This window comes from Gossypium hirsutum, chromosome D05, assembly GCF_007990345.1.
Source record: "Gossypium hirsutum isolate 1008001.06 chromosome D05, Gossypium_hirsutum_v2.1, whole genome shotgun sequence".
Classification (NCBI taxonomy): domain Eukaryota; kingdom Viridiplantae; phylum Streptophyta; class Magnoliopsida; order Malvales; family Malvaceae; genus Gossypium; species Gossypium hirsutum.
In genome coordinates, this window is record NC_053441.1 from 21665286 (window position 1) to 21690572 (window position 25287).

At 33.5% G+C, this 25287-nt stretch overlaps 2 protein-coding genes across 8 annotated transcripts; one reads left to right on the top strand and one right to left on the bottom strand.

The window, feature by feature from the left end:
* The first annotated feature begins 307 nt into the window (after positions 1-307).
* LOC107942032 (uncharacterized) lies at positions 308-2027 on the top strand. The gene is made up of 2 exons (XM_041094310.1): positions 308-1237; positions 1318-2027. The coding sequence occupies exons 1-2, from the start codon at positions 574-576 to the stop codon at positions 1932-1934; spliced, it is 1281 nt and encodes a 426-aa protein (XP_040950244.1). The 5' UTR covers positions 308-573; the 3' UTR covers positions 1935-2027.
* A 2408-nt stretch (positions 2028-4435) lies between these two features.
* Positions 4436-10308, bottom strand: LOC107942040 (O-fucosyltransferase 10). 7 transcript variants are annotated; one of them, XR_001695747.2, is made up of 13 exons: positions 9649-10305; positions 8805-8907; positions 8536-8603; positions 8406-8456; positions 8228-8316; positions 7946-8143; positions 7528-7732; positions 7269-7436; positions 6330-6497; positions 5432-5622; positions 4873-5242; positions 4744-4788; positions 4436-4601 (listed from the first exon to the last, which is right to left on the bottom strand). XR_001695747.2 is itself a non-coding variant. In XM_016875682.2 (11 exons), the coding sequence occupies exons 1-11, from the start codon at positions 10078-10080 to the stop codon at positions 5029-5031; spliced, it is 1887 nt and encodes a 628-aa protein (XP_016731171.1). In that variant the 5' UTR covers positions 10081-10305; the 3' UTR covers positions 4463-5028. The 7 variants fall into 7 exon arrangements, 2 of the variants coding, with proteins under 2 accessions (XP_016731171.1, XP_016731172.1); XR_005914062.1 differs by adding an exon at positions 5755-5792 and having other exon boundaries at positions 4436-5242; positions 9649-10308; XR_001695745.2 differs by having other exon boundaries at positions 4744-5242.
* Positions 10309-25287: the final 14979 nt, after the last annotated feature.

Here is a 25287-nt window from a genome sequence, read left to right on the forward strand (position 1 = left end):
ATTTTCTACGTGGCCCGCAACTCGATTTATTTGTCAACACATTAAACAACAAATTACCTAATTAGAAAATAATTAAGAAAATGTCAAATTAATAAGTTATAAAAATATATGAATTAAACACATTATCATTCATGGGTAACAAAACTAATTTAGTTTTGCATAATTTTATTTAAATGTGGCTTAATCTAATACTTTTTTTAATAAAATGAAATATCAAACGCTAATCTAACTCGAAGAATTAAATGGTTTAGTTTCTCGTGTTTTTATTTTGGTCAAATGTTAGTTTCTCGTTTAGATGATCCAAGTACTTGCAATGAAAATCAACGGCCATTATTTGCCATGAAAAATCTATAGTGATCATCTCCATAGAGAAAGCAATTATTTATAAGTACAATTTGGAAAATAACTCCAAAAACATACAAATCCTAGCTAATGTCTGTATTCGGTAGACAGCAGGTACCTAGGATTTAAGAAGCATGTCTGTTTCCCCTTCATGTCTCTAATGGCAGTCTATCTGAGGTTCTAATACATTAACAAAAAACCCATCACTAGTATTATTATATCTCCTTGAATATGGCTGGTTCAACTCACCAAAGAAAACCCACCATGGAAGCTTACCAAAACCAAAACAAGTGGCCTCAGAAAATTGACAAGCCACCTTCTTGGGCGGTTCTCAAAGGATTTTTCTTTGGTAAACATCATCACCACCAACAAGAGCAAGAAGAGCAACAGAAGCTACAGCCGAAGAAGAAGGTAAAGAAGCAAAAGCAACAACAAAAGGAACAAGTGATGGAAGAAACAGGCAAGAAATGCAAAAAAATGAGGTGTTCAGGTTCATTATGCAGCAACACAAAGGTCATCCACTGCAGGCCTGAAATGGCTTCCCCTGAAGTTCACAAGAAAAGGGCATCCTTTGGTTCATTTGATACTTCTAGCAGATCCATGAAAGCTCCTCTGCGTGAACTCAACGGAGTTGCAGTTTCTTCCACTAATTCTTCTTCACTTCTTTCTGTATCTTCAGCAGCACCACCAGCCAGCTCCTCTGCCGGTGGTTCCTTTGGAGGAATGCCGTTTAGGAGATTCTCCGGCTGTTATGAGTGCAAATTGGTGGTTGATCCCCTTCTTGGAATATCCAAAGATCCTTCTTTGAGGGGCACCATTTGTTCTTGCCCTGAATGTGGTGAGATTTTCATGAAAGCTGAAAATTTGGAGCTTCATCAAGCTGTTAGGCATGCAGGTAAAATAAATTCACTCCCTCGAGACACCCATCGTTTGTATATAATATGATAATTTTTTTTTTATATAAATCAAACACAGTTTCTGAACTGGGACCTGAGGACACAAGCAAGAACATAGTGGAAATCATATTCAAGTCAAGCTGGCTGAAGAAACAAACACCAATCTGTCAAATTGATCGGATCCTTAAAGTCCAAAACACCCCCAAAACGATCTCTAAATTCGAAGAATATCGCGATTCGATCAAATCCAAAGCCACCAAGAAGCACCCACGTTGCATAGCAGATGGGAACGAGCTCCTAAGGTTTCACTGCACCACATTTGCATGTTCGCTCGGTCTCAGTGGGTCCACCAACTTGTGCAACACAATCCCAAAGTGCAATGTTTGCAGCATTATAAAAAATGGGTTCAAGGTGGCTCAAGAAACCAATGGAAAAGGAATTCTCACCACAGCTACCAGCGGCAAAGCACATGATAAAGCAGCTGGGGTGGAAGATGGGGATTATGAAAAGAGGGCAATGCTTGTATGTAGGGTGATCGCCGGGAGAGTGAAGAAGAACATCATGGAAGGTGATAACATGGAGGAATACGACTCGGTGGCCGGTGCGGTTGGTGTCTACTCCGATTTGGACGAGTTGTTTGTGTTTAACCCTAATGCTATCTTGCCTTGTTTTGTTGTTATCTATAGAGGGTTTTAGTTTGGTTATTAGGGATTTTCATGTTTAATTAAATGTAATGTTTGAATTGCTAAAGAAATAATTAATAGAATAACATGTAATGTTTTGTTGTTACCTTGAAAAATGTTGGAAGTAGCAGAAAGATGTTTGTAATGCAGACAAAAATTTTCCAATCAACGAAGAAGGTAAAAGAAATTTTAGGGCAATAAAGAAGTATCTCTGTCATGTGGCATTGTTTATCTTACATCAATGTCCAGATTCCCATTCCATTTGCTAATGCCGAATAAAGTACATTCGGAATTTGGAACATGAAACAATATGGAATAAAACTTTCTTTCCATGGATTTGGAGCACTGCACAGGCCTGACGTGTCTTGTCTTGATCAGGTTTTTTACAACTACTGCAAAAAAAAAAAAAAAACCCGACAAACTTTGGTTTTTAATACTGCATATAAGACATTACTGAAGATGCTTTGATTTGCAGTTTGTCTCAACATCTTGTGTTAAATCGATGATTCAAGACCACCCTGAAACAAGTTTAGGAAACAGCCCTCGACCCACTTCCTTGTCCGTACAGCGTGCTAGTTTCTTTTAGATCGACAAATATATATATTAGAAATGTAAAACATGATACAATGAAATAATTTGAACACGATAAAAGCTTGAATATCATATATAATATAAATAATAATTTTGAATATAATAAATATGAAAATTAACCTATTTATTTAATAAATAAAAAAGAAGGTAATAAAATCGATATACCACGTTCGAACAAGATGAACATAATAAATTAATGTTTATGATTTTAACATTTATGCTATTATTTAAAAAGTTGGTGTCATCCATCTATCAAACTCCAACTCGATTATAAAATTATATAAAAAAACTTATTTATTTCATAAAAATAACAAACATGACTATTGGAATATTTTTCTCATACATTTCAGCTAAAGGTGTTGTGGTATTTCTTATATCAATTTATAATTTAGGTGACTAAAACAACAGCAAAAAGATGCATGCATGAACTGTCAAACAAAAAAAAAAATTAACGACGGGTTTGGCGCCAAAGAAAGAGGGATAAAGGAAGTGGCTCTCATGCATGCTTTGGGTAGCTTTTGTTCAGAGCTTTTGATGAGTAATGAGTTTTACTTTTACAGTGGATGAGAAGAGTAAGAATGAAACAACGGCCACGTCATAGATAGATGCTTAAAACACAAGCTCAAGTCCTATTCATCATGCACGCTTTTTACCTACAATCCCTAATTCATCTATTTATATCGTATTATAATGTGTTTATGTGTAGCATATTTTGATTATCTTTTGTGTGGTGTACATGTGTTCATATTTACTCGAGAAAGGAAGAGAATAAAAATGATGGGAAGGAAAAGAAAGCAACGTGACACGAGAGGAAAAGGAAAAGAGGGTATAAATTATGTTGACGACAGTGAAGACTCCTATAAGCGTAGCGGAGAGGGAGAGGCCTTCCAATTTGCAAAACAGTGGGAGTTTTTGGCACTGGGATTAATTATTAAACAGTGTGGCCTGACAGTTGGTGGAACCCAGCCACATGTTGTTGTTGTTGTTATCGGCTCATGTGTGTTGGGTCAGGGTCAATGCTTGGACCAGCCTTTTAACTACTGGCATAGCATGGGACCATGGTATCTTCCCTCTCCCTCTCCCACTTCTTGTTCTTCTTTGATCAAAACTCAAACTTTTTATTTTATTTTATTTTTGCTTAATCATAAATTTCACTACTACTGTTAGTATGTTTTGTTAAAATATTCTTAATTGTATTTTCGAGCTTTTTTTGGCCACTTTTATTTTTCTTTTCAAACTGTTTTTCTAACAGATTTAATAAAAATACTATTAAAAAATATAACGAGAATTATATGAAATTTCATACATGAAATATTTTAAATGAAATGTAATTTATTACTTAAATAATCCTATAAGATAATTATATGTGAAAAATAATAAAATAAAAAACACATGAACTTAAAAAATAACTCTTAATTTAAAAAAATAAATATAATTATCTAAAAAAATTAACTCAATAAAAAAACCTCTCACTAAACAAAAGTATGAAAGATTAAAATCTTTTGAAAAAAAGAGAAACATTGAAACATTGAATTTATTAATTAAATATGTTAAAGAAAGCAATTTAAAAAAATCAAAAAAATTGATAGCCAAAAAGGGCTCAAAAAATACAATTAAAACTATTTTAACAAAATATACAAACATTAGTGACCAAATTTATTATTAAACCTTTAGCTTTTAGAGATAGATTGCTTTTACTTACCTCATTCATTTAAAATTGCACCAAACAAACTTCCCTAAACTTTAAAATATTTTAATTAAAATTTTAAAGTATTAATATCGTATCAATCAAGTCCTTGATTTTGTTCAAATGCATTGAAAACGAAACATCTGCTTTACTGTCGGGGCAGGATTCTCCTTATTTGGAGTTTGCATGTTTTGCCAGGAATCCAGGCAAATTTCATAGTAGGAATGTGGAAAAGCTGAAAAAAAATGACAACACTTGTCATGTCCAATTATGCCTCATTTTTCCATCCTATTCCCACTCACAGAAATAAATGGAGAAATTAACCTTCTTAAATAAGTTCAAGGCACTTTTTTTTTTTGGAATAAATACATTTCCAACCAGGACAATGCTAACCAGTCTTGTCTGCCATACCAAAAATTTCAATAGAGACAGTATCAGTAATCTGCAGAATTTTATGATAGAAAAGAACAAGAAAGCTGTCCCGCTCCTGCTATAAGTGAAATTAACTATGAAAAAAAAACAAAAGAATCTTGTCAAACAGTACCTCATTTGATCAGGGTCGCAAATCCATCTACGTCTTACATCCGCACTGCAAGCAAAAACAAAATTTGTATCTTTAAGTAAAACCGAAGCACCATCGTTGGAGTATTAAACTCAAGGTTGGAGAACCAACAAGTCGTTCGCCTAAGCTGCAATCCTTATATGCCTTGGCAGATCAGGCGCAGCAATGATGATGTAGAACAACCATAAACAGAGAAACAGTAGGCTCTTTATATATGATTTGATGATTGCACTGTATTGGACTAAATTGACGTACGAACTTCGCTTATTATCTTGTAGACTCATGGTGGGAATTGAGTACATTTGCACCTTTGGTTAGTCTGAATGTTGAATTATTAGAACCCTGGAGACAGGCACATTCTGGCAAAGGGTACGTGTATATGGAAGTTTTTCTGTTGAATTTTTTAACTCTGGGCACCATCATCCCTTTCCGATCACTTTCCGCAAGCATTACTTCCATCTCATCCTTAAAAGCTTTCCAACTGCAAAATGGGTACAGTAATGTTTTAAAACTCAAGTGACAGAAACAGAACAAACGTGCTTTATAACTCAAGTTCAGGATGTATATTCTTTCAATTTATAAAATCCTTGAACTTTTATCCTTCTTGCCCATAACCCAACATGGCTACATTAACAAGGTGTTTTTACCCCAGAAGTCCAGAAGATAATACCTGATATCCATGTCCTGCAGCAGGACCACGAGTTTGCGTTTATCGGGCTTAATAGTTTTCGAATGTCCATTGAAAAGAAATCTTCGATGGCCCATCAAAAACTGTGGAAAGTTCCCACCCTGGGTTGTCACAAACACTTCACTGAACAAGCTTACTGTGTAGTCTAAAGCTGCCAACTTAGAAGAATGCCCCTTCAAAGAGAAACAGAGGATGTTAAACAGGTGCAGTTTGCTTCTTTAAAGGATGTAGTGCCATAAATCAAACTAAATAGATTCAATCTAGGCAGTCCAATATGATAAAACGCTCCATTCAATCAGGCTAACCTTAAAGATGCAGCTGGACATTCCAGTTTCATAAAGATCTGATACAAAAAGAAAGAATCACTGCCCTCTAAGTTCTACATATAATTACTGTTGATAAAGGCATTAGATCGCTAGCTATTAATTAACCATTCCCAAGTCTTTGACCTAGAAGTATAATAATTTCATTGAAGTAAAACTTTAGTATCCTAAAGGCTTAATACAGGTCATATACATAAGGCAAAGATGTGATGCTAAGTGTAGTTGTTATAGAAATCAGAGAAAGTTCGAACAACTTGCTTAATTTATCTAACTAAAACTCAGTAAGAGTTGTTAATAAGAGCAAATACATGTTAACGATCTAGTAAAAGGAATGAGCATTTAAGACATGTAAAACTCGTTGATTGAGACATTAGCTCTTGGTAAGAAAAAGAAAATCTATTAATTGTCGTATCTGAGTAGTTAGTATACAAAATGACAGAACTGTTAAAGGTAACTTATTGGCAAACTAATTAACTTACAGAAAAAAATCCAAACTATGCCTTCTTCAAACAAACTTCAAACTTGAAACATTGCAAAAATGGTAAGACAAGATTTACCTCAAAAGGAGCAAGTTCATCTGGTGCAGCAAGAGACTCCTTAGTGTAAAGAAGAGGAAACATCTCTCGTAAAGGAGCTAGATGTTTTTCAGCCTGGTAAATTTTCCCCGAGGCTATGTAAATTGAGGTGTTATTGTCAAATCCCATACCTCTTAGCATCAATCCAACCTATGCTGACAGGAAAAACATTGTGCTATTATTTGCCAAAATTGGACTAGCATATATACCAGAGTAATTCCAAGGAAATACAAAAGATAAGTTGAAATAAGAATAAGCATTCATATAACCTCAAGAAAACAACATGGAGAAGTTGAATAGTATAAAACAATTATCATATTTGAGCTACTATCGGGGTACAGTGTCTGTTTCCAGAAATATATATTTCTTTTATGGTTTGATGAACATGATACATTCAGAATTAAATGCAACAATAACGAGATACTCAAGCATGTTCTCACTTGTAGCATTTACAAAGATAATAAGGAAGAAAAATCTGGTCAAATCCTACTTAGTAGTCAATATAGGAAAGAGAACCAGAACATAATTTATTCCAAGAAATGTAGGAAGAGTATATGACATAACAAGGCCTAAGGCCTAATTGAACTGTTATGTATGAATTTATTCTGCCTTTCAGCTTTACTTAGATTTTAGAGATATTTTACTTCCATGGGTTACTTTTTTCCGTACAGCTCTGAAATTCAAACTATGACCGGCTTCCTTACCCTTTCTAGCACTATGAACTAAATAATAGCTAAACAAAAACAGAATAAGCCAACAACAAGAGCTCATAAATTTGTACTACCACAATAGGTATAGCAGCACTGCAGCCTTTGCCTTAAATAGTATGGTTCCATAGCCCCAAAAAAGTATTGAAAGAATTATTTAAATAAACTATAGTTGGAAAAAGTAACAAAAAAAGGTTCAACTTTTATTAGGTACCTCCACAGGAGTTAGAGGACATTTTCCTTCAATTCGATTGAGAGCAGGTACAATGACTCGATCTTTTCGTTTGAACTTCCCCTTCCACTCTTGTTCTCTAAAAGAATCCATTTTCAATTTTTCTGCTTCCCCTTCTTCATACACGCAGCATGAGAAGGCTACCATATCCTAAAAAATGGAGGGGCAGTTGTCACATTAAGTTCCTTAGGACAATGAATAGTTTGCTCCAGAAGAGGTAAAACAAGGATTAGCACCATACCTGCTCAAACCTCAGGTGGACAGAGACATATTTTCCACCAGTCATTGAGCTCCTCTCAATCATCCTACTCACTAGCTTCTCAGCAAGTGATGATATAGGCGGAGAGAACTTCAATGCTTTATAATTGGTTATGCATCTCAGTAACTGAATATGAGATGGGACATTCATTGTCAATCTATTAGCAAATGGTGCAATACGGATAACTCTGCATCAAACATGCATCATCACAAACAAATCAGAAGTATACTTGGGAGAATTTTGATTAAATATCATGTACTAAAATTTCTAAATAAATAGGAAAAAAAGAAGTTTGTTTTTTTACTAAACAATCTGCTAACTTCATTCGCAGTATGCTAATACAATTAATGTTTCATTGTCAACATAAAAATAGATTTAGAAGAAACAATGTGACACATACCTTTGATCCCTCAAAATGGGAAGAACAACTCCCAAGTAATAATTTACAGTAGCCCATGCTTGGACACGGAAATTTGGAATATTGGAAATGTTCTGATCATATATTTCCATCAATGCTTCAGGCAACTCCCTAACCACATTTACATAACCTTTAAGGTTGTTTATGAAGTGCTCCTCATCATATATATCCCCGAACTGACTGTAAAACAGTTGAGTTTTCAAGAATCAGGTCTCTCAATATCCTTTAGTTAATTTTTGAGATAATGGGTCAATGAAAGTATACCTGGGATCTCTCCAAACACTGTTGAGTTCAAACCGAGGAATAACTAGTATTGCGTTTAAGAGTCCAGCTACAGCCACTGCATTGCATATCTAAGAAAAAATAGTAACAATGCTTACATGCACATGACAGAATAAATATTATGACAATCAGGTAAGAAGTAGAAACAATGAGCTTTTACGTGTGCATAGCAGAACCATATGTGTACTCGAATAGTGAGAACCAAGCACATCTGTTAAGTTTAATAAATAAGTAAAAGGACTGCAGAAAACCAAAATGTAGTACTATAGTAAAATACAATAATAGCATACCGCAGATCGTTGCTGGTTTAGACCACCATTGGCATCAACAATCAAGTAACCGCTAGAACCAGGAGACTCTGTATGTCAAAAAAAAAAAAAATTGAACCATCAAATAAACCGGAGCTCATTTCCTCCCTCTCAAGTAATAAATTTTATGTTCAGCCCCACCCTTCATTTGTTATCCCTAACATGTAGGAATAATCATACAATAGCTGTTCCTAAACTCCAATATAAGTATCGTAGGACTTTAAGAGAGAACCAATCTCGGTAAGAATTACCCATTATGCTCGTTCTGTACATGGAGAAATGATTTCTAGCTGTCGAATTTGGACAAGGTTTCTGTACTTTCACCCTTCTTTTGTATTTCCACACAGAGGACAACTGCAGCAAGAAGCAGCATTTTGAGCTTATTGAAGAAAGAAACATCTCATATTTAGATCCTATTAAAGGGACTGAAACCTGAAGGAGAAATTTATTTCCTAATTCAATGTCTCTTTTGTAGGAGGGCTTTTTATGCAGATCATTGATACAATAAACAAAGTGTGTCAAATTAGCTCTATCTAAGTCACCATATTATGATGCTGAAAAACCTAGAGTGGTCCTTTTCAAAAACAAGTTTTTGCTATCTCTGTTGTGAGTTGTAACCGACACTAGCCAAATATAATTGAAGTGGAGAAAAGATAAAGGCATTAGCAATAAACATACATATAGGCAACATTTCTTATCAACATCATTTTCCATGTAGAATGTTCAAAACACCAACATTCATTATCCCCATCAAGCTTCTTTGCTTTCTAATTTCATGATCAGTTTCCATATTACTACCCGTTTCTGCCTTGTCCAAGAAACAAATTTATTTTATGACAACTTTTTAAGAATTATGATTAAAGAAAAACCCATTCTAACTAAAAGCCAAAATTGTAAAAGAAAATCTAGTTTCACTTCACAAGCGAAATAAAAATAAAAACACTCCATTAACATAAAATTTAAGATCCTTTCAAAATTTAACCTTTATCCAACATCTAGCAACCAGCTCCACCATTACTAGAATACAAAAAAAAATGCAGCAATCAAGACCATAAAAAAGGTTATAAAGAGATGTCTAGCAAGAAGAAAGAAGACCTGAAGAGCAGAAGAATTATCAAGGCGAATATCATCCCAAAGCCTTTGAAAATTCTCGTAGCTACGATACACTGATCCGGGAACAGAAGCATAGCCCCAAAACCCAGAAAACGGACCGACACACATTAACAAGCCGGAAATGTACAAAAGTGGCAGCAGCAACAAGTAACGGAGATTACGCCGGAAGTTCAGGCCGGAACCAAGGTTTTCACGGCGGACGAAGGACTTGGTCTTGGAACGCAGCCGACGGCGGCACTGCGACAGGGACGGAGTAAGACGAGGCTTCGGTGGCGATGGAGGTGGGCTTGGAGAGTTGTTGTCGCTCCCGTTACTGACATCGCTGCTGTAGCCATTGCTGCAACAGTTGCTGTTGTTGTTACTGTTGCTGTTATTGTTCTTGGGCTTCATTGCTGTGGCAATGTGAGCTGCCATGTAAATAGACACCCAGCAAAAAGGAAGCAAAGCTGATTCTTCTTCTTCTTCTTCTTCTTCTTCGTCTTCTTCCTTTTTCTTTTTTTTTGTGGAGATTTTTAAAGTTCCTAAAGTGAAACTGGGAAGATTGTGGACTGATTTCAGGAGCTTTTCCTAAAATAAAAAATTTGAAAAGGAAAGGAAATTTTATTTTTTCTTAATATTGTTTGTTCTGTTGTTTTCCACTGAGATAACATACAGACAGACATAAGCTTGGCTTTTATTCGGCGTGGCTTCAACTTAGCCGATTTAATTTTATTTTAAACGTTGACTGTTGAAGACACTATTGTTTAGCTAAAAATTTCAAGAAGAAATTGTTAATTTTGTATAACCTTTAATCAATTCTTTGTTAAATTTTAAATTCAATTTGGATTTTTTTTTGGAGCAATATTAATAGGTAATAAGTAAGGTGACCCTAATTAATTGGACCCCTTTTTTATATCAAACACATCATTTACTTCCTTACCCATTTTCATACCAAACACCATAAATTTACATTATTTAACCATTATCAGTATCAGGTAAATGTAGACAAAGCCAAAGCCAGTCAACCATACATAATCACGATGATCAATTTAATTATCTGTGATGTAATATATACTATTTCAAAAAAATCCCATATATTAATTTATTAAAAAGTAAATATCTTAATTTTGTGAATATATACTAATTCTATAATCTCTCTTAAATTTTTAAATAATAGAATAATACATTTCAATACACTTAATTTTATACTAATAATAATAATAATATCGATTAAAAATTTTAGGGATGGATATCATCTCAAAGTTTCGAAATCCAATCATATAAATATAATTAAAAAAAAGTTTTTGTCGTTTAATAAATTGTGCAATATTTTACCTCAGTGGAGCCCTATATTTAAAGATGAAAGGACAGAGACAACTGGTGCCTCAAAAGTGAAGAGAAAAAAAAAATGATGTTTGAGAAAGAAGAATCGGGTTTGTGTAACTTGATTTTAAATTCAATTTGATAGTAGTTTTTCCGAGCTAATTTAATTTGAATTACTATTTAATGATAATAAAAGCATTGAGATTTAAATTAAATTAAAGTATAAAAAAGTTATAATTTGAAAATAATTATAGTAAATTTATTTCTTTAGAAATATTTTTTAATAAATTTCTTTCAAAATTTATAATTACTTTATTAAATTTTGTGTCATAAGTGAATTGGATATTAATTCGGTGCAATCTTTCTATACTATTAAGTGTCACGAATTAATCGATCATTAATTTAATTGGGTGATAAAAAAATACCTTTGATGTTATAAGTCAAGTTGGATAATGACGAATATTTCATTGCTTTATAAAATAAATTATATCATTTTTAAGTGTTTTTTTTATTGGTTGATATGTTTTATATGGAAAAATAAAAATATAAATACATATAATAAAATTTAAACCTAAATTTCTATAGTTTTCAACCTTTATATTTTGTCGTTCAATCAAAATCCAATGAAGCCTTGGCTCAATTAACAAGAATCTTATTATGTATGAGTTTTAATTCAATTAATCTATTAGTTCTTAGTCCATTTCTATTCCGTGATTATATTATTACATGGTTTTATTTTATTAATATAAAATTGAACCATCCGTAGTATTATGTCTTAGATTTTTAATATTATTTTTTATCTGATTCGAGTCATGCAGTTTGATCTTATGAAATCAAATTCATTTTACTATAATTCTACAAAATGCTTTTTCTTTAAAGCAAATTGTCAATATTTATAGGATTTATATATTATTAATAAAATATAAAGTATCGCCTCTTTAAAACATAATTGTCTTATTTATTTTTAAATAATTTTAAAATATTTTTTTATTCATTGATTATTGGATCTTTACATTAAAATACAGTCATGATCCTGAGTGATATGTTCCCTAAATGCCACGTGGAGGCATGAAAAGGAGGAGCCAAACATACGCTTCAAGGCACTTTTCTTGGGATCACATCGCACGGTTTACTCCTTTACCCCGCTTTTTGAGAATGTTTGTTGACCTTGTAACGGCCATTTCCGTAAATTCAAAGTTGAAACTATTTTTACTACTTCTTAATCCATATTAGTGTTTTCTTAACTATTGATTTAAAATACGTTTAATGTTTTTTAAATATTTATATATTATTCCATAACCAAAGTGCTTAATCATGGTTTACTATATTTTTCTTTAGTAGTATGAAAACATGTGAACTCATCTTGTATGACTTGTAAAAATCATGTAGCCTCTAACAAATAATTTGACATAAAAATGATGTTTTTGAAACCAATATTTTTTATTTCATTTTTTCATAGATTCCATTAAAATAATTAATAAGGGACATGTTACCCCAGCATTACTTATCTCGATTAAGATTAAGTTTAATTACAATACTAATTTAACATAAGACTGTATGTATATATATATATATTTATAAAGATATTTTTATAGTTTTAAAAAGTATTCAGTGTTTAATATTCAATATTCACCTACCAAAATCATTAAATATAACTGTTCTAATTTAACTTTCATTGCAGCCGTATGTTTATTTATTGTTAATTATAAAATAATTGAATAAATTTAGAATGTGTTCGGATTAGATTTGTTCATGAGCCGGGTCATTTAAAATGTGGGTGGGTTTAGGTAAAAATATAAGAAAAAAAACAAGTTTCGACAAAAAAGAATGCCCGTTCAAAAGACGGGTCATGCCTCCAGTAAAAAAAAAGAATTGCTATCTTTTTTGTTGTTTTATTGCTGTTTTTTTTATTGTTTTGATGCTATTTTCTTATTATTTTCTCATTGTTTTGCTACAATTTCACCATTATGTTGCTGCTATTTTGTTGTTATTGTTTGAATATTGTATAACTCTTATTTTATTGTTAATTTTGTTGCTATTTTAGAGACATTTACTTGTTAAGTTGTACCTATATTAGCGTTATTTAAGTATACATATTTATTTTAATTTATTTTCAAGTTGTTGGGAAACATTTATTTTAATGCTTTTAGTATTTTTTATGTATTATATTTTTTTAAAATAATATAAAAAATTTAATACAGCTAGTTCGGGCCCGAATTTTAGCATTTTTATCTAAACCAGACTTTGACAAAATTTTAAGCATTTTTTCCAGGCCTAGCAAATGGGTCTAAGACTTTGATTGGACCCGTCTCGGTCCAACTCATGGACACCTCTAGTTTGGACAAGTAGTTGGATAAAATGCAATTATTATAATAATTATATCCTCTTGTAATTATAAATAATTTTAATTTTATTGACTTATTTGATTAAACTACAACATGTTTAGTGTGGTAAATTGTAATTATACAATTACATAATTATAAATTCTAAAAATATTAATTATTACAAAAATTATCAATAATGCTTGAGAAAAAATCATTAGTAATAAAACCTAAAATTAAAGCATCATATATAATATGTTTGAGCAAAAAAAATCGACAATATGATTATTATCAGTACCTGAAATTACAATGAGAATCTAAAAATAAGTCATATATAATATATTGGTCCAATAAAGTATTTGACAATACAATTATTAATAAAAATAAACATTCTATGCAATTTTATCTAATTGCATGTTTATTGGGTAAGTCTCAATCTTAGGTTAAACATGTGCTCTTTATTATCAACAACTTGTCATTGACCAAGTGTAAATAATTAATCGTAAATGTTATTTAATTTAGTTAAATCTAGTATAAATAATTTATAATAAATACTATGTAATTTAATTAATTATTTAGTAAGTCAAAATGTTTTAAAAAATTATCTTTCGTCAATAAAAAATTTAAATGATTTAAACGAGTTTATTAAAATAACATAAAATTATATTTTAAAAATTAAAATATTATTATTGAATAAAAATAACTTTCTAAACTTAAATAATGTATCAGCATGTTCGAAAGACCATGAGATAACTGGGTTAAAGTGTAATTGTTGGTATCGGAGAGTATAACCGAGATGCTCTAATTACACTTAAATCTAATTATTATATGACTTTTCAAACCCGGCTTTAACGATGAATTAAGTGAAAAAAACATAACATAATAATATATATAAAATTAAGGTATCGTTATTGTGCACTATTGATAACAAAGAAAGAAAAGTTGATTTTTGTATGATTTATATTATTATTTAAAAGATTGATTAAGTTCGTGTCACCTATCAATTGAATCTTAACTCATTGAAAAATTATTAAAAATAAATTCATTTTATGAAATAATTTTTTTTTTGTAAAACTCAAAGTATTACGATTGTCAATGTTTTAAGTTTATAGTTCCAATTAAAGGTTAATTTATTTTTAATTGGTGGTTGTTTTTTTGTTTGCTAGAGTAGATCTTTGATGACTGGAATCCTGAATGAGATCCATTAAAATTGAAGTGGGTATTGTAGATGGAATCTAGTTTGATGCTTCCATTTGAAAGTTGAATCCCTCTGCCGACCAAAAATAAAATGAAAAAGAAAGGTAGCTAGGGAACTGCAAGGGTCTACCATCTTTAAAAAGGGACAAAAGATTTACTGTGGCGTTATGGAAGCTTTAGTTGTCTGAATTCGGTGATTCACATCTTCCAACCAGCCCCCACTAAAGTCTCTCAAGTTATGGGCCTCATTTAGGAGGCATGATGTTATTATATCTAAAATAATTCCATGTCTATAGATTGGATCGGGTCAATTAAAAATTTTTAGATTCAATTCTAGCTCGAAAATTAGTTTAAAATTTTATTCAAGTCCGATCTAAATAAAAATGTTACAATTGAATTAAGACTGATTAAGGGTGACACTAACTCAATAAAAACTTTAATTAATAATATAAATAATTGATAATCTCCTTTAGAAACAACTCTTCTATATGTACATTATATTTAGTAGTCATTCACTTTTCAATAAATTTCTTTTTAAGTTACCTACCTATAAAAAGTTGCAAAATAGTCACCTACTATATTAGTAAACTTTTTTTTTCGTCACCTAATTATGAAAAATTTCAAAATGGTCATTTAACTATTTAATTTTGTCTTTTTTTTCTCACCCATCTATCTTAGATTTTCAGGTGTTTCCATTTTTACGTTAGCTAATTGGTGACCAAAAAAGACAAAGTTGAATTGTTGGGTGACCAAAAAAGAAATTTACTAATAGTTGGGTGACTAAAAAAGTAAATTTACTAATAGATGAGTGACCATTTTGTAATTTTTCGTAGTTGGGTGACCAAAAAAGAAATTTACTAATAGTTGAGTGCCTTCTAATGTAGTTTACCTTTACTTAAATTATGGCACATTCACAATATAATAAATATATTTATAAAAAATCGATTTAAAGATTAAATAAAGTTTTTTTTGTTGAAATAGTAAAGGCATTGAAAATTATATGTTTTAGGTTCGAATCCATTAAGCATATTTTTCTAGATTTCACATTATTTCAAATGACAAAAATATCTCCACAAAAATATTTATTATTTTATAAAAGGAAGTGCTTTTTTGACAATTGCTCAACAACGTTGAGACTTGATTTGAAATTACTAGGGCATTCATGTCAAATATTAATTAGGCCACGTAATGTCATTTAGTTTAGGTACCAAATTAAACATTAAAGCTAATCTTAAATACTAAATGATATATCAACCTATATAAAATATATATTCCTATTATGTCAATTAAGAATGGTTTAATCACTTAGTGCTGGGTGTAAATTATATACTCAGGTATTATTACATTGTGTAATTGTAACACCCCTTACCCGAGACCGTTTCCGGAGTCGAGCACGAGGCATTACTTAGCTTATCTTACCAATTCGGAGCATAAAAACTAGGTTTGAAAATTTATTTCATTATTCGCAGCAAATCTGTCCAATCGCGCAGCAGTTACTAAATTAATTATAACTTGAGCTACAGAACTCGAAATTTAATTCCGTAAATTTTCCCTGAAACTAGACTCATATATATACTCACCATAAAATTTTTAGAATTTTTGGTTCAGCAAATTAGTACAGTTTATTAGTTAAAGTCTCCCCTGTTTCACCACCTGACTGCCCTGACCTCTAGTCACTAAAAATAAGTTTTCTCACTGTAGGATTTTCATATGAAATTCTTACTTGTTTCTACAGAAAATAGACTCATTAATGAATCTAAGCATGTAAATTTCAACTCATAACCATTTTTGTACAATTTGCAATTATTTTCTAAACTCAGAACAGGGGACTCCAAAAACAGTTCTGACCCTATCTTACTAAAATTCACATATCTTAAAATATAAATTTCCTTTTTCTACACCATTATTTTTCCATGAAAATAGACTCAACAAGATTTAATTCCATATATCATTCACCCTCTAATTCATTTTATACTATCTTGGGTGATTTTTCAAATTCACGTCACTGTGCTGCCTGAATTCTGTTTCTTTGCAAAATTTTATCCTTTCATGATTTCCATGCATAATTTATCACCTAATCTTTCATAACAACAAACACCTTCATCCTTAACCATTTTAATAACCATACATCATCAAATACTTACACATCACTCATTAGCAAAATCATCATTACAAACATACAAAATAACTAAATCCCTATACATGCCATAACTCAAACGTGTTTCGATATAAAATACCGAGCAGTTGTAGTTGATAGTGTGGACGATCTCCGACTTCTTTAGGATCCTTGAAGTAGCTTTGCAATACTATAAGAGAAAGAGAAATAAAAGAAGTAAGCATAAAGCTTAGTAAGTTTACTAGCAAATAAATAACAATATTTAACTTAAATAATTAAACTCAATGTCTATATCTCTAGTTTACTCTTTAGTTAATCTTATACTAGTTCTCTTACTTGTTTACTTAGAATACTTGTGTGCATAACTTACTCAATCCTTGCTGCATCGTTGAACATCAATTGATAGTATAATAAGTTCTTAAGTCTTACAACTTACCTGAGCTTGCCATTTATGCTTTAAACTGAACTTTCATGAACATGATTCGTTTACAAGCCCGTTGAGCTACATTGGAATAATAAGGATACTCGGGCCTCTTCTGATAATAACATGCCAAAGCCATGTCCCAGACATGGTCTTACATGGGATGTTCTCGTGATGGTGCCCATGCCATGTCCCAGACATGGTCTTATAGGGGACCTCTCATCTCGGCGCCAACGCCATGTCCCAGACATGGTCTTACATGGGACCTCTCGTCTCGGTGCCCATGCCATGTCCCAGACATGGTCTTACAGGGGACCTCTCATGATCTTAAGGATGCCAATGCCATGTCCCAGACATGGTCTTACATGGGATCTCTTTACCCAAATGTCATGACATTCGTATCCAGTACCATCCTTATGTATCAACGGGACTTTTAAATTTTAATTTTCTATCATTTCATGCTTGGATCATCATCAAATAAATTCATAAAATAAATTCATAATTGCTGGAAATTAACAGCATTAATAATAAATATTGAAATATTGCATTTATTTACCGTAAACTTACCTCGGTACCAATTATAGCCAAATTCACCAACTTAGTCTTCAACTTTATTCTTCCCTTTGTCTAACCTCGAGTTTCGTACTTCTTGATCTAAAATAGTAAATTTAACTTATTTAATAATCACATTCATCAAAACAGCCCTCGACTCTAACTTTTTCAAAATTACAATTTTGCCCTTAAACTTTTACATAATTACATTTTTGCCCCAAGGCTCGGAAATTAAACTTCATCTCTTATTCTTATGTTTTATAACATTCTGAACATTTTTCCCTTCTATGGCAACATCAAATTCCCACTCTAACATGTACTTATGAACATTAGGTATTTTTAACGATTATGTCGTTTTACTCGTTTTCACTTAAAATCGCTTAGCAAAAGTTGTTTAACATAATTTCTAGCTTCATATTCTATCATAAAACATCAAAATAAACACTTTTCACCTATGGGTATTTTTCCAAATATAAACCCTAGGTTAAATTATTGCTAAAATAAGCTAAATTAAGCTACAGGGATCTCAAAAACGTAAAGAACATTAAAAACGGGGCTTGGGATCACTTACTATGGAGCTTGGAAGCTTGAAAACCCTAACTATGGCTTTCCCCCTTGCTGATTTCGTTCATATGAAGAAGATGATGATTTTTGCCATCTTTTTCCCTTTTAATTCATTTTAATTACTAGATTACCAAATTGCCCCTAACTTAAAAATTTTCTATTTCACTTATCTCATGTCCATTTTTGTCTACCAAGTTACCAATGGTATAATTACCATATAAGGACCTCCAATTTAAAGTTTCATAACAATTGGGCACCTCTAACATGTAGAACTCAACTTTTGCACTTTTTACAATTTAGTCCTTTTGACTAAATTGAGTGCCCAAACGTCGAAATTTTCGAACGAAATTTTCAAAAAATCATTTTGTGAAATTGTAGACCATAAAAATATAAGAAAAATAAAATTTTTCTCATCGGATTTGTGGTCCCGAAACCACTGTTCCGATAACCTCAAATTTGGGCCATTACAACTCTCCCCCCATTTTTAGGATTTTCGTTCTCGAAAATCTTACCAGTAAAGAGATTCGGGTATTGCTTTCTCATTGTCTCTTCCGGTTCCCATGTTGCTTCCTCAATCCCGTGCTTTTGCCATAGCACTTTCACTAGATTTACCTTTTTGTTTCTAAGCTCCTTTGTTTCTCGTGCTAATACTTTAACCGGTTCTTCATTATAAGTCATATCCGGCTGAATTTCTACTTCTGTTGGAGTAATAACATGTGAAGGATCTGATCGATACCGTCGTAGCATAGATACATGAAATACATTATGAATTTTGTCGAGTTCCGGTGGTAAAGCCAATCGGTAAGCAACTGGTCCAATTCTTTCTATAATCTCATATGGTCCGATAAATCTTGGATTCAATTTACCCTTTCGACCGAACCGGAGAACTTTCTTCCAAGGAGACACTTTTAAGAATACTTTATCACCCACCTGAAATTCAATCTCCCTTCGTTTAAGATCGGCGTATGACTTTTGACGATCGGAAGTTGCTTTTAAACTATCCCGAATCAGTCTTACTTTTTCTTCTGTTTCCCGAATCAAATCAACCCTGTGTATCTTCTTTTCACTGAGCTCTGTCCAATATAACGGTGTTCTACATTTTCTACCATACAAAGCTTCATACGGAGCCATTTTAATACTGGACTGATAACTGTTATTATAAGCAAATTCAATCAAAGGTAGATACCTTTCCCAATTACCTTGAAACTCTAATGCACAACATCGGAGCATATCTTCCAATACCTGAATTACACGCTCAGATTGGCCATCTGTCTGAGGATGAAATGCAGTACTGAAATACAACTGAGTACCCAAAGTTCTTGCAATTTGTTCCAGAAACGAGACGTAAATCGGGGATCTCTGTCTGATATAATGGAGACAGGCACTCCATGTAGTCTAACAATCTCAGATATATACAATCCAGCCAATTTATCTAAAGAATAATCCATACATACTGGGATAAAGTGCGCGGACTTTGTCAATCGGTCGACAATTACCCAAATGACATCTTTCTTCCTTGGAGATAACGGTACCCAGATACAAAATCCATAGTGATTCTTTCCCATTTCCATTCCGGTATAGTGATTGGCTGAAGCAACCCCGAAGGTACCTGATGTTCAGCCTTAACCTGCTGACATACTAAACATCTTGATACAAACTCAGAGATATCACGTTTCATACCCGGCCACCAATACATCTTTTTCAAGTCATTATACATTTTATTACCTCCCGGATGTACGGACATAATACCACTGTGTGCTTCGTGTAAAATCTTCTGTACAAGTTCTGAATTCTTCGGTACACATACTCTGCCTCTGAATAATAAACACCTATCAGTTCCAATCTGAAATTCTGAATCATTACCTGACTCACAGTGCACCCGTTTAGCCTATAATTTCTCATCATTCCTCTGAGCTTCACATATTTGTTGACGAAATGTCGATTTAGCTCTCAATTTAGCTATGATTGAACCATCATTAGACAGTGACAACCGGGTATTCATAGCTCGTAAAGCAAATAGAGATTTTCGGCTCAAAGCATCAGCTACCACGTTAGCCTTACCCGGATGGTAATCAATAACCAAATCATAATCCTTTATCAATTCAAGCCACCTGCGTTGTCTCAAATTCAAATCTTTCTGTGTCATCAAATATTTCAAGCTTTTGTGATCAGTATAAATATGACACTTTTCACCATACAAATAATGCCGCCATATTTTCAATGCAAATACAATAGCAGCTAACTCGAGATCATGTACCGGGTAGTTTCTTTCATGTGGCTTAAGTTGTCTTGAAGCATAGACTATTACTTTATCTTCTTGCATCAAGACACAACCCAAACCATTTAATGATGCATCACTATAAATAATAAATTCCTTACCCGATTCAGGCTGTACCAACACAGGTGCTTTCGTTAACAACTCCTTCAATCGGTCGAAACTTTGCTGGCATTTTTCTGTCCATTCAAATTTAACATCTTTCTGTAATAAACGAGTCATTGGAGAAGCTATCATAGAAAACCCTTGTACAAATCTCCGATAATAACCAGCTAAACCCAAGAAACTTCTAACTTCAGATACATTCTTCGGTGGACTCCAATTGACAATAGCTGAAATTTTACTCGGATCTACCCTGATGCCTTCTGCGGATACAATATGTCCGAGAAAACCTACCTCTCGAAGCCAAAATTCACATTTACTGAATTTAGCATAAAGTTTCTTTTCACGCAAAATTTGCAACACTATTTTCAAATGTTCTGCATGCTCAGTTTCATCCCGAGAATAAACTAAAATGTCATCAATAAAAACTACTACAAACCTATCTAGATACGGTCTGAATATCCGGTTCATCAAATCCATGAATACTGCAGGTGCATTAGTCAACCCAAACGGCATAACCAGAAACTCATAATGCCCATACCTGGTTCTGAAAGCTGTCTCTGGCACATCTGGCTCTTTTACCCGTAACTGATAATAACCCGATCGGAGATCAATCTTTGAAAATACTGTGGCACCTTTCAGTTGATCAAATAAGTCATCAATTCGAGGCAATGGGTACTTATTCTTTATAGTTACCTTATTAAGCTGCCGATAGTCAATACACAATCTCAAAGACCCGTCTTTCTTTTTCACAAACAGAACTGGAGCACCCCAAGGTGAATGACTCGGACGAACAAAACCTCTGTCAACAAGTTCCTGTAACTGTGCCTTTAACTCTTTTAATTCTGTAGGAGCCATATGATACGGAGCTATGGAAATTGGGGCAGTTCCCGGAATCAGATCTATAGAAAATTCCACTTCTCTTTCTGGTGGCAACCCTGGTAACTCCTCTGGAAATACATCAGAAAATTCACATACAACTGGCACTGCCTGTATCTTTGACTCAGATACCTTAGTATCCAACACATACGCCAAATAAACATCATACCCTTTTCTAACACACCTCTGAGCTGTCATAACTGAAATCATATCGGATAATCCCTCTGTCTGATTAGATTTAACCCAAAGTAATTCTCCATTCTGGCATTTCAACACAACATATTTTTGTCTACAGTTTACTACTGCATCATGCTGAGTTAACCAATCCATGCCCAATATCACATCAAACTCATCAAAAGGCAATAACATCAAGTCAACCGGGAAACAAATACCTTTTACCATCAGTGGACAATTTTTACAAACTTTATCCACTATCACAAACTGGCCCAGGGGGTTCGAGACTTTAACCATAAATTCAGTAGGTTCAACAGACAAATTTTTAACAAATGCTAATTTTGTGCATATATATGAATGTGTAGAGCCAGGATCAATTAATGCAATAACAGTAGTATCATAGAGAGAAAATGTACCCGCAATTACATCAGGAGAGGACGCCTCTTCACGAGCTCGAATAGCATATGATCTTGCAGGTGCTCTAACATCTGATCTAACCGCTGAATCTTTGAATGCACCCCTATTACTTGCCCCAACTCCTGGGTTTCTCTGCGGTCTACCTCTGGTAGGAGCATTACCTGATCTCGCACTCGTTATTTCTTCTTTTTTAGTTGTTTCAGGACAATCCCGAATAAAGTGATCGGATGCTCCACATCTGAAACAAACATTTTCACCTGCTCTACACTCTCCGGGGTGGCGTCTCCCACATTGAGGACATTCCGGTCTAGGAGGTCGAGTACTGCCAGTACTTGCAACTGTAGTGGTTTGAGCTCTAAAACCCTCGAATCTTCTACTTCTGCTTCGGCCAGAATATATATGTGGAAAATGTGATCCGCTAGAGAGCTCCCTAGGCCTCTTAGATGTAGACTGAAATGATTTACTCATTTGCCTCTTCTTTGTATCCTGCGCTCCAGCTTCAGCTTTTCTCTTCTCTTTTTCTTTTAACAAGTCTTCTACTTTACAAGCTCTTTCTACCAGAACAACAAACTCTCTGATTTCCAATACACCCACTGATAATCGGATGTCATCATTAAGCCCATCTTCAAATCTCTTGCACATGTTGGCTTCGGTGGATACAAATTCCCGAGCATTCTTACTAAGTCTGACAAATTCGCGTTCATATTCAGTCACGGACATCTTACCTTGATTTAGCTCAAGAAACTCCTTCCTTTTCTGCTCTGTAAATCTCTGGCTGATGTACTTCTTTCGAAACTCCTCCTGAAAGAAATCCCAAGTAACCTTCTCACTCAGTACGATAGACACGAGAGTCTTCCACCAATGATAAGCGGAATCTCTGAGAAGTGAGACCACACACTTCATACATTCTTCCGGTGTACAAGATAATTCTTCAAAAACCCTGATGGTATTCTCAAGCCAGAATTCTGCTTTTTCTGCATCGTCATCTTTGGTAGCCCGAAATTCTTCAGCCCCTTGCTTCCTAATCTTATCAACAGGTGGTCTCTCCCTGATAAATATACCTGCAGCTGGGGAAGCTACATGGGGAACCTGTGAATCTTGAGGGGGTGGAGGTCTTACAGCCAGATTCGTACGAACGAACTCGGCAAACCAATCAGTCATGGCTTGGAAGAAGGCTTCTCTAGCTCCTCCTCCCTGTCTATCTGATGCAGGTCTTTCACTAACATTAACATCTGATGGCACCGTCCCTTCTGCGGGAATAGGTGTATTACTCTCTACTTCATCTGTACTAGCTCGTTCAGGATCCATAACTATAAAAGAAAACATTTTAAAATCGTCAGGAGTCGTCACACTATCAAAATATATAAGTATGGCATGTATAGGTAGACTCTTATTCTTACTGAGTATTTCCGAGAACCGACTAAACCTGCTCTGATACCAATAAATTGTAACACCCCTTACCCGAGACCGTTTCCGGAGTCGGGCACGAGGCATTACTTAGCTTATCTTACCAATTCGGAGCATAAAAACTAGGTTTGAAAATTTATTTCATTATTCGCAACAAATCTGTCCAATCGCGCAGCAGTTACTAAATTAATTATAACTTGAGCTACAGAACTCAAAATTTAATTCCGTAAATTTTCCCTGAAACTAGACTCATATATCTACTCACCATAAAATTTTTAGAATTTTTGGTTCAGCAAATTAGTACAGTTTATTAGTTAAAGTCTCCCCTGTTTCACCACCCGACTGCCCTGACCTCTAGTCACTAAAAATAAGTTTTCTCACTGTAGGATTTTCATATGAAATTCTTACTTGTTTCTAAAGAAAATAGACTCATTAATGAATCTAAGCATGTAAATTTCAACTCATAACCATTTTTGTACAATTTGCAATTATTTTCTAAACTCAGAACAGGGGACTCCAAAAACAGTTCTGACCCTATCTTACTAAAATTCACATATCTTAAAATATAAATTTCCTTTTTCTACACCGTTATTTTTCCATGAAAATAGACTCAACAAGATTTAATTCCATATATCATTCACCCTCTAATTCATTTTATACTATCTTGGGTGATTTTTCAAATTCACGTCACTGTGCTGCCTGAATTCTGTTTCTTTGCAAAATTTTATCCTTTCATGATTTCCATGCATAATTTATCACCTAATCTTTCATAACAACAAACACCTTCATCCTTAACCATTTTAATAACCATACATCATCAAATACTTACACATCACTCATTAGCAAAATCATCATTACAAACATACAAAATAACTAAATCCCTATACATGCCATAACTCAAACGTGTTTCGATATAAAATACCGAGCAGTTGTAGTTGATAGTGTGGACGATCTCCGACTTCTTTAGGATCCTTGAAGTAGCTTTGCAATACTATAAGAGAAAGAGAAATAAAAGAAGTAAGCATAAAGCTTAGTAAGTTTACTAGCAAATAAATAACAATATTTAACTTAAATAATTAAACTCAATGTCTATATCTCTAGTTTACTCTTTAGTTAATCTTATACTAGTTCTCTTACTTGTTTACTTAGAATACTTGTGTGCATAACTTACTCAATCCTTGCTGCATCGTTGAACATCAATTGATAGTATAATAAGTTCTTAAGTCTTACAACTTACCTGAGCTTGCCATTTATGCTTTAAACTGAACTTTCATGAACATGATTCGTTTACAAGCCCGTTGAGCTACATTGGAATAATAAGGATACTCGGGCCTCTTCTAATAATAACATGCCAAAGCCATGTCCCAGACATGGTCTTACATGGGATGTTCTCGTGATGGTGCCCATGCCATGTCCCAGACATGGTCTTATAGGGGACCTCTCATCTCGGCGCCAACGCCATGTCCCAGACATGGTCTTACATGGGACCTCTCGTCTCGGTGCCCATGCCATGTCCCAGACATGGTCTTACAGGGGACCTCTCATGATCTTAAGGATGCCAATGCCATGTCCCAGACATGGTCTTACATGGGATCTCTTTACCCAAATGTCATGACATTCGTATCCAGTACCATCCTTATGTATCAACGGGACTTTTAAATTTTAATTTTCTATCATTTCATGCTTGGATCATCATCAAATAAATTCATAAAATAAATTCATAATTGCTGGAAATTAACAGCATTAATAATAAATATTGAAATATTGCATTTATTTACCGTAAACTTACCTCGGTACCAATTATAGCCAAATTCACCAACTTAGTCTTCAACTTTATTCTTCCCTTTGTCTAACCTCGAGTTTCGTACTTCTTGATCTAAAATAGTAAATTTAA